This window comes from Parasteatoda tepidariorum, chromosome 5 (assembly GCF_043381705.1).
Source record: "Parasteatoda tepidariorum isolate YZ-2023 chromosome 5, CAS_Ptep_4.0, whole genome shotgun sequence".
Taxonomy (NCBI): Eukaryota; Metazoa; Arthropoda; class Arachnida; order Araneae; family Theridiidae; genus Parasteatoda; species Parasteatoda tepidariorum.
In genome coordinates this window covers 89537552-89548126 of record NC_092208.1, presented here as the reverse complement: position 1 = coordinate 89548126, position 10575 = coordinate 89537552, and the positions used below count along the sequence as shown (strand labels likewise).

The following is a 10575-nucleotide window of genomic DNA, read 5'->3' as shown; positions in this document are numbered from 1 at the left end:
TGCAAGTTTAGACAAGAAAAACAAGTTCAAAAAATACAAAATTCTCGTATTTATTTTTTAAAAATAATAACAATTCCTAAATTAACTAATATAAACAAAACCAATGGTTAAATAACGCAATATATTTCATACCTAATTATACGGGGGAAACGATAAAATAAAAAGAAAACACTTGAAAATTATCGAACCGAAACGATAGTTAAAAAAGGCACTATCATAAATATTAAAACCGGAACAAAGCAAGATCAACGGAATTTTAAAAAAAAACCTAATGATAAAATTTATGAATAAAAAGAATTAATTTATTGAGTGCGAAATTTATCGTGAAAAGAAGAAGAAAAAAATCAAACATAGTGAAATCGGAAAAACAAAACTGCAATCTGCGTCATAAAATAATCCTATGTTTAAATTAATAAACAATTCTCCTTTTATTTTTTTGTTGATAAAAACACGATATTTAATTACAGCTGATGTGATTCCACATCAATAAAAACTTGCAAATGATACCGCACTTCCAAATGATACCGCACTTCTGTTCACTGATATGCATGCAATGCATTTTCCCACCCCCACCCCCTCGTAAATCAAACAGAAAACGAAATCAGCATGCCACACCCTTGAGCTTGATTGACGGCCTAAAGGAGAAAATAAAACATTCCTCCCTTCCTTGCCTTCAAGGTCGCGAAGGAAATGATGTTTCTCTGGGTAAACGGGGAAAAAATTCTCCCCTTCCTTACATTTTCCTCTACTCAACTTCAAGGATGAGTTCAATTTCCGTTTTTTTTTTCATAATTGTTCCAGTTTAAAATGGCGGGAAAACCGATCAAAATTTTTCCCGGTTGTCTGGATACCAGGTAAATGGTTCTCTACTGTATTTAATTGCATATTAAAAAATTCGAGCTATAATAACTTTAATGTGCACCCATGTATTAAACAATTAATGTGCAACAGATATCTAATTGTTAAGATATAAAGCTTTAAAAAGGTTTGTATTAAAACTTACATAGTAGCACACAAAATGTTCAATGAGAAAATTGAGGTTTGTCTACTGCAACCACCAGAGATTAGATATTTACATTTTAAATTTAAAATTTACAAATATTTGTGTAAATATTTTCGTCTAAAATGAGTGGTTCCAAAAAGTTAAATCGGAGAATTTCTTCGAGAAAATTTCTGTTACACACACGCTGAATTATATTCACAAAATACAAAATGAAATAAAGAAGAGCAACATGCACGATTATTTTAATATTTGAACAAATATTTTCTTGGATGCAAAACCTGAGAAATAATTTTTTTTGCACTGTTAGTATGTTAAATTTCACAGAAACGAAGAAATTAGGTTTTTATTAACGAGAAAAGTATTTCAAACTCATATAGATTTTTTAGGAAAATTGTCCGTCCGTAAAAAAAATTACAACTAATATATTTTAGTTCGCGGGCCACCAGTTGGAAACCACTGGTATAGACGGTGTTTGTGACGATAATGTATGCTTATAAGTATACTGAAGCTGTAAATTGTGTTTTTCTGTGTCTATTAGTTTTGTAATAGACAATTAATTTTGTGTTGTCTTTCTATAAAAGGCGCTTCAAGAAATTTCTGTTGAAGATAGGAGGAGGAAGTTGGAAAACAGCAATGCTGAACTTGCCGCAATCAGTAACAGGATAAATGATGTAAATAAAAATGTTAAAGGTGGGTACAGTTAGTCTGAATAGACCTCAAAGTTGTTAAATTTCTTAATTTTCTTTAAAAAAAAGTGTCCATAAATAAAATATCCTTAATTATTAAAAATTTCAATAAATATCCTGAATTTTTTATTTTCCAAAATTTTGTTGAGGTAAACATCAAGAATAAATATTATTTATCTGAAAAAGGATTGAATAAATTTCAAATTCAAAAATTTTGTTGTATGCCATGAAACAAAGTAAATGACAAAAAAGAAATAAGTCTTCATAGGGTGTCCAGTATGGTATTAGTTTACTTCCATTGTTAGAGACAATTACCCTTGACTTGATGGTATAGTACATTCCTTGTGGGGTAAATATATAAAAAGCTCTTATCTCTCTTCTTCCATCACTATATCATTTTCTACTGATTTATCTTTGAACAAGTACACATTAATGCTTACAAAAGTTATTATAATTTCTAACTTGCAACTAAAAGTAACAATTTACAATGCAAAATTGTTACTTTTAGTTGCACGTTTTTTTCACAGTATGGATGTCTATATGGAATAACAAACCTAATATTATATTGTTTGTCAATAGAGCTTGAGCTGAAGTTTGAAAAATTCAATTCTGAACAGAAAAGCACTCAGAAAGAATTAGAACATTGGAAAGCTCAAGAAAGGGAATTTCAAGAGAGAATCAACGAGGATGCCAAAGATTTAGAAAAAATGACGAGCAAACAATCACTTCTTTTAAAAAAGGTTTTTCATTTTCTCTTTATCATATGAAGTAAATTTATAGTTGTCTGCATGCTTCTTTTACCCGTTCCTGCCTATCATTATTCAGATGATGGCGTTAGCCTTAATATTGGCTGGCATTTTGCTTGGAGGAAATTTATTAAAATGTAAGAAACTAAAAATGACCCAATACTTTAATTCAGCAATGAGTGTTATAAGAATAGCTTAAATTAAATTCAATTTAATATAGTCCCAGGAAGTTCATAGTTTTTCACATCAACTCTTAAAAAAAAAAAAACTGTTTTTCTATTATTATTTTTGTTTTATACTGAATGTTAATATGAGTTAAAGTCTTGGTTTAGTTTTCATGCGTAGCAACACTATTATTAGTAGTTTATTATCAGCCACCATATATAAAAATGAACGCCCAACGGCTGAGTGGTAGAGCTTCCCACTCTTGTGCCACAGGTCCTGGATTCGATTCTCAGACCTGGCAAGGTTGATTCAGCCTTTCATCCCTTCAGTGGGTCGATAAAATGAGTAGCGAGCATGCTTGTGAACTAAACAATGGGGGTTTTGCATTCGGCTGACCACCTAACCGTAACGCACCAGCCTTAACCTCACCACCTTAGGTCAAGAGATCTAAGATGTGCACAGTAGGCCTTGGCCAACCATGGGCTGTCGCACCACTGTGTTTAGTTTATATATAAAAATGCATTGATTTTAAATTCTTTTGTAACTTTAGAACAACTCTTTAGTTCTAGCGACTTTAAAATTTCTTTAAAAAAGAAGCAGATTATCTTTATTGCTACTCTTTATAAACATAATGATATAAATAAATGATTTTTTAAAAAAAATGACCCAAGTGACAAAAATCTTTGATTTAATCATTTGATTTAAATCATTAATAACCTTTATACTCTCTAAAATGACTAAAGTGGGAAAAAAATACCCTCTTGGTGTAACCTTTGATATAATGAATTCCGGCAGATAGAAGCATAGTTCCAATGTGTAATGACTTGAATAGCTGTACCAATTCACTTTTCAAGGTAGGCAACAGGGGCATAACAATACTCAAATGGTCTATTTTTCCATTTGAAAAAATGTATAAACATGTGAAAGTTTTATGATAAAATATGAGCTTATTAATAAAAAATGTCAATAAGAAACTGTATGAAACAAAAAAAAATTTAAAAATGAGCAATATACTTGTATGACTGGCAATGAGTATAAAAAGAATAGCTCAAGTTTAATGTCGTACTTGTTTTTCTTATCAATTTAATAACTATTTTTATATAATGTATATCAAATCGGTATATCTTTTTATTTAAGAGCCAATTTTGTGTATTCACACTTAACAGTATTTGATTATGTAAATTAGTATCCTATTTGTAATTGTGAATTTAATATATGTTTTCTAGTACAGTGCCCGCTGTTTATTAAAATCACTTTCGTTTTATGCTCTTCTCATTTTATTAAGTGGCTGATTTTATTAAGAGGCGATTCAACATTTGAAGAAACAAACAGATTTTATGATATATTCTAAATGCACACACTTTAAAAGCTGAAATAATGACCACATTAATGCTTTATTTTAACTAATTTAATTATTTTAATAAAGTAAAACCCTACATAAGATTAAATTTACAAAAGTTTTGCAAAAAACCGATCAATGGTTGCTTGAGTTGCAGTATTTAAAATTAACTTTTCAACATCATTTGAGAGTTTATAGAAGTTTTTATAGTTTTCGATATTCCTCCTCTTTGTTCTAAAGCTTGCCGCAATAGATTAAGTGCTTTTCTGACTTCCATTGAAGATGGTACTGATGAGTTTATTTCATTTTCTGAGTCTAATTCCTCCATTTCTTGATGGGAAATAACTTTGCAATTTTGAATGTCTGTAACAATTTTAGAATCAGATTTTTCTCCTGATGTTTGCAGGTTATCGTCAATAGCTACGTAACGTGAAAAATTCTGGTCCATTTCATTTTCTTCATTGCTGATCATTTCTTCGAAACAGTTATGAGCCCCATCTCCATTGAAGCTTCACGTTGACTACATTTAGGAAGCTTATCATAGTTTTGCGACACTTCGAATTTATCTTTAAGACTTAAAACCTTCCTTTTCGGCATGCTGAGAAAATTTAACACCAAACGAACTTGAAAATGATATGTGCTCTAACTATAATTTACTCAAACAGCTTAAAAAATATGGAACATGTGCACAGACAGTTTTTAGAAATCTATTCATGTTCTCTGTTAAGATAGATAACAAAGGAAACTTCTCTCCCTTCTATGGTTCATTCAATAAAAAGTAAGATAAGAATTCGACCCCCTGTTGAGTGAGATAGGTTTCTCCAAACTTCATTCAACTCAAGGAATTAGCATTGATAAATTGATTTCTATGAACTCGCCGCTTACGACCTACATTTTTACTTAACTCTTACACTATGTATATAGCAGGAAAGTGCTAACCACACCTGTTTCACAGGTTTGTGAGTAACTGTTGCTTCTTCTAAAAAAATCTTTAAACTTCGAAAAAATAAAATTTTATAAATAAGAACAAAAAAAGCTGAAATAGTGCACCTTTGATTTATTATGTAGTCAAAATTTTGATTTTAAAAAGCGGTGGCATTGATTTTATTAAAGGATGTTTTTAACATGTATTAATATTGTAAGGATTCGGTTCTTGCCGATTTGATTTTATAAAGCGGCTGATTTTATTATCCGGTGATTTTATTAGCGGCAGGCACTGTAGTGTATATGCTTAGTATGGGATTCATTAATTTAATAGCACTGTAAAAATTTGATTACGATATTTTAACATGGGAGGGGGGTGCACNTGGTCTTAGATTAAGGTCCTTGAAAATTTTGTTGAGGTCCTTGAAAAGTCCTGGAAAGTCCTTGAATTTCGATCTCATCATAGAGTGGGAACCCTGGTTTATTAACGAAGAGTTGCATGCACATTCTAACATGTTAGACGAATATGGTAATTTTTATGCAAGCAATAATGCTCTAAGCATTAAATATTTTTTATCAGTCAACTTAGTAATACATTTGCAAACAATTAAGTACTCAAATGGAGAAAAAAAAAATTGTTCCAAAAATTCATTCCAAAATAAGTGACTTATTTCTTAAAAAAGAAATTCATTTTTATCAAAAATCAAATTTATCAAAATAAATCTAAACATTGGAGAAAAGTATTGCTTTTTTCCCATCACATAATGCAAAAGTTCATTTTAAAATCAATTCTATTAATAAAAAAAACTGCAATTCTAGTATTCTCTTACACAAGGAGAGTAAAAAAAAAAAAAAAATATTTCAATGATCAATGTAATTGTACACTCCTACTTTATCAGGAGAAAAATTGTTTTTTATTTTGAGGTGGTTATCTTGATTTTTTACTTATTGATATTCACCAAGATGAGTTTGACGTCCCAACATTTTATTTAATTAATCTATATGCCTTTGAGAGTCTGTTTATATTTAATTAATTCTAAAACGTTGGTATTTTATCAAAATTTGTTATGCATGTTTTAAGCGTTGTTTTGGTAATTTTTTGAAGACATTTGTTAATTCATTTCTTATTATAGAAAGAGGAATTTACTCGAAAAATCAGGGAGCTTGGTTCATTGCCATCTGATGCATTTGAAAAATATCAAAATTTGAGTTACAAACAAGTAAGTTAAAATTCATTTCAGTAAGTGATTTCTATTTATTGTTTTCTTTGTTACTAAGTTGGTAAATTTATTTATTTTTAGCTTTATAAGAAACTTGAGCAGTGCAATCATGAACTAAAAAAATATAGTCATGTAAACAAAAAAGCATTAGACCAGTTCATCAGTTTTTCTGAACAGAAAGAAAAGCTTGTCAATCGCAAGGCTGAGATCGATCGAGCTTACAATGTAAGTATTCAGATTTGAGATTTATTGTTTTAATATATGTTTCTATATAATGTGTGTTTCCATTATGTGTTCTACAAATCAGGCATTGGCAAAAATTATTGATAATTTTTTTGAGCAATTTCTTTTTTTAAAATCCCAATATCTTTCATTGTTCAGTTATTACTTTTGATATTCTCATGGTTTTTTATTTAAAATTTTTATATTATTATGGCACGTGGAGTTCGAATCACGGATTTTTGAAATCACTCTTTGACACTCTCGATTGAAGCCAATATTATCATTAATCCATGTATTGTTTCAATGGTTTTTTTCACCAGTTATCGCTTCGATGCGTGGAAATAAAATCCTGATTTTTTTTTATACAATTTTATTACATTCAAAACTCAAACCACATATTTGATTATTTACTTTTGATGTGACGATTTCATCATTTTTTCAACAGTTTTAGCTAGTGCTACCGATTTTCACTCGGTTTTAAAAATTCCAGTTATATCGCAGTTGATTTTATTTCTACATAAAAATAAATAAAAGTTTCATTACGCATTTAAATAATCACTTTTTCACACCATCCATGTAGTGTTTCAATTCCATTTTCAGCAGTATTTGATATTGATTTGTACATGGTCTATAAATGTTATATATTTCAGACTTTATAGAAAATTCAAATCATGCATTTAAAACTCATGCATTTGAGTATTTACTTTTTAACGCAATGATTTTATAATTTTTTTTTTGTTGCAGTTATTGCAAAAGATTTCCATGATATTATCTATTAAAATAACCTATTCTCAAAACGAAACACACATCTGAGTAACCCCTTTTAGGAGAGTTTGATGTCCATCTCATTTTCAATAGTTTCTGATAGGGATTTTACCATTTTTAATTTTTTTTTAATGTGATGATGATTAGCAAAAGGCAAAAATATAATAATTGTGTGTTTTCCCCGTACAAAATGCGAGAATATTGCACCTAGTATTAGAGTAAAAAATATTACATATTTAATGAAAGAAATTATGTATAGATTTATTTTATTCAAATAGATTCCCCCCTTTTTTGTTGTATATTTGTTATTAATATCATGCAGAAAAATACCAGTGCTAGAGAGGTTTGTCTCAGAAAGCACGAAAAAATTCTGCCACAGCGGTTCCAATTAAGGAACAGTCTACTAATTATATGGCAGGTTAAGGCATCTTCCCTTACCCACAGGATTTATTGCTTAAATTTTTTTCTGAAATACAGTCATTGTATGAATCAAACTCAAAATTTTATATTATCAAATTCCTATGGTGATGAATTCAGGGGGCATGGTCGCCTATTTATTATTTTTAAGAAAATGCAACAACAAATTTCGTTTTCATGTGATTTTTAAAACTTAATGATTCTTATTTATATGCATAGTAAAATAAAGAATTTGTCTTCATATCGGATTGTGGGATATACAGTAGGCACTAAAAATACGTCATTCAACTTGAAGCTAAATAAATACATTTGTAATCAAATTAGGAAACTCTATTTTCAATTTTTTTATTATTTTTAATTCAGAGACAGAATTTTCTCATTGATTTAGCTAAACCATTATTTTAAATTAAGCAGTTTCGTCAAATATTTTAGGGATAACATCAGATATGTTTGCTAGCTCTTAATAAGAAAAACTGTTTATTGTGTGTTCAGTAGTACTTAATTATTTTTTAAACCTTATCCCAGATTATCTGAATGATCTATGTATCGTGGTACCATAGATGGACTATGTCATCAAATTAGTATTCCAAAACCATGTGTTTATTTTAGTTATAAGTTAATCATTTTAATGTCTTATTATATAAAACTTCATCTAAAATCAACACTAATTCAAATGAAAAAAAGTTTTGTACTGGAAACAAAATGGATAGAGAAATGAAACTAATTTGTTGAGAAGAGACTTAAAAAGAACGTCTATTGATGCAAATGATAATTAATTTTTACCATTATGAGTTGACCTTGAGCACAGGCATCATGCCCAAAGATACTGAATATAGTACATCTTTATTTTAATTTGATGATCTTCAAAAAATGTGCTTTGCGTATTCTAATGACGTAATGTTATCTGAAGGGCAGCAAATAATATTAATTAAGCCTTATTAATTGTGGCAATATATAACTTTCAGATTTGTGCATGACTTTGTTAAGTACTGGTTTATTTATTTTTTTAACCTGGTATTCAGCTGAAAGTTAATTTATGTGCACAAAACTCTAATTTTAAAAGAACTATGCTGCTCGGAAAAGAAATACTATTCTCTTCGATCTGCTCTATAAGCCAAATTTATTTGTCCCTAAACTTATTTTTTATGCTCCAAATTGATAATGCTGCTGTCCCATTCCTGAAAATGCTTTGGTACATAATTATTGGGAAATATTTTTTGGTGTAATTTAGAAAGAATTGAATAATATTTGATAAATATCTATAACAGGGGCAAACTTGTTTATATTATCTGAAAAGTACAGGGATGGTTGCAGAAGCATTTCCAGTCTCTGAGTCATTCCTGGTGTTTGTTTTTTCTTGGAAGCTTGCTTCTTATTGAGATGTTTTAAACTTTGTAAAGTTTTATCTGAAAAAGAAAAGGCTAAAATTATGAAACATTTAAGTCTAATAAGAACAAAAGTATAGTAATATGTAAGCAGCATAGTTAAAATAGGTCGTAAATTTAAAATTTATGTTACCAATGAGAGCAACCAATGAGAACTTTTCTGAATCCCTCCTTATAAATGGGTCCTGATGTATAAAATATGAGGGTTAAATAAAAAGTTATTTAAAAAGAATCCTGTCTCAAAACATTAAAAAGGAACAATGTAATGCTTTGAAATTTCTTGGATTCTTTTTTCAAACAATTTAATTAATAATTAATTCTCTCAGGCCATAATGGAGTTAATGGACCATTTGGAATTGAAGAAATTTGAAGCTATTCAGTTGACATTTAAGCAAGTATCTAAATTTTTCAGCGAAGTATTTAAGAAACTAGTTCCACATGGCCATGCAACTCTTGTCATGAAAACAGATGAAGAAACAGGAGGTCAAGTAAGTTCTCTTAAGTCAATTTAACTGTTAAGAGACATGAGATCCTCAGATCCACAATTTCTCACTTTTTTAATCATTTCTGAGTTTTTTGTGATATATTTGAAGGTGTTAAAAAATTAATTAAATAAATTTAAGTTATGCTATCACAAGGGTGCCACTCTTCAGTTCTGGGGACTGAAATCAGTCATGAAAGGAAAAAAAAAAAAAATCAGTAGTCTAAATTTCATCAATTAATATCTCTTTTCCACTTGTTTTTTAATTTGAAATGTCCTTTTTTCCTTAATAAGTTGGCAAATATTTTCTGCTAAAAAAAAACATTTTAATGAAAACATTGTTATTTTTCATAATTATTGTAATGAGATCAAGTTATAATGTCACACCAAAATGAAATAATGGGATTAATGCTTCTATTACACAAATATTCAAAAACGTAAAAGTTATGCAGAAAATGAGGGGATTTAAACAATGCTTCAGTGCTTGCTTACACAAAATTTTGTGCTATTGTTGTGATTTGTACTATTGTGTTATCAGGATAGAGTTAAAAAAGTAGAATATAGGCAGCAAGATAACTTAAATAACCTTGTTGGACCCATATTTACGAATTTTGGCTCACTAAGGGTTCAAAGAGCTGCTATTTTCCGATATTAGCCGAATAAAGCAATGTCAGATTCACCCGATATTTTACAGCCAATTTACAACTAATATCGGCACTATGTACATTGGTCAGGTTCACCCTCCGCTATTTTATATTCATTGTTCTGCCAGTCTAAATATTGGAGCAATATTTAAAACTCTAGACATCCTAATTAATATTGGTCCCCTCTGTTCATGTTCATATAGGACCGATATTGAGCCCAACTAATGTTAGGGTATAAACATATCTAATCAGGGTTGGGTTTTTGACGTCAAAAAGTGGTTTTTGACATGACAAGGGTATAATACTGGTTTAAACCGTCAAAAACCCGTCAAAAATGTCAAAAATTAAAGTTTCCCAAAAAAATATATAAACTTCAAAACTACCAACAGTTGCCATGCATTATATTGAAATTTAATTATACTATAGGTAATCAGCAGGTTTTAAAATATTTTTTAATTAAAATTAAGGTAAAATAACAGATTTAAAATCTCAGAAATTTATATTCAAATGCATGTGCAGAAAAATTTTGCACAAAATTTTTTTAAATATTTATATTTTGAAAAAAAATTTTTTTTTTT

General features: G+C 29.2%; 1 protein-coding gene across 2 annotated transcripts in view; it reads left to right on the top strand.

Moving 5' to 3' along the window:
• The window catches only part of LOC107456300 (structural maintenance of chromosomes 3), a 62333-nt gene that overhangs the window by 41046 nt on the left and 10712 nt on the right, over positions 1-10575 (top strand). For both annotated transcript variants that reach the window (XM_043051865.2, XM_071180761.1), the window contains exons 23-27: positions 1585-1693; positions 2269-2429; positions 5997-6083; positions 6165-6308; positions 9199-9360. In XM_043051865.2, coding sequence (XP_042907799.1) covers positions 1585-1693; positions 2269-2429; positions 5997-6083; positions 6165-6308; positions 9199-9360 — 663 coding nt within the window. The remainder of the gene's footprint in view (positions 1-1584; positions 1694-2268; positions 2430-5996; positions 6084-6164; positions 6309-9198; positions 9361-10575) is intronic.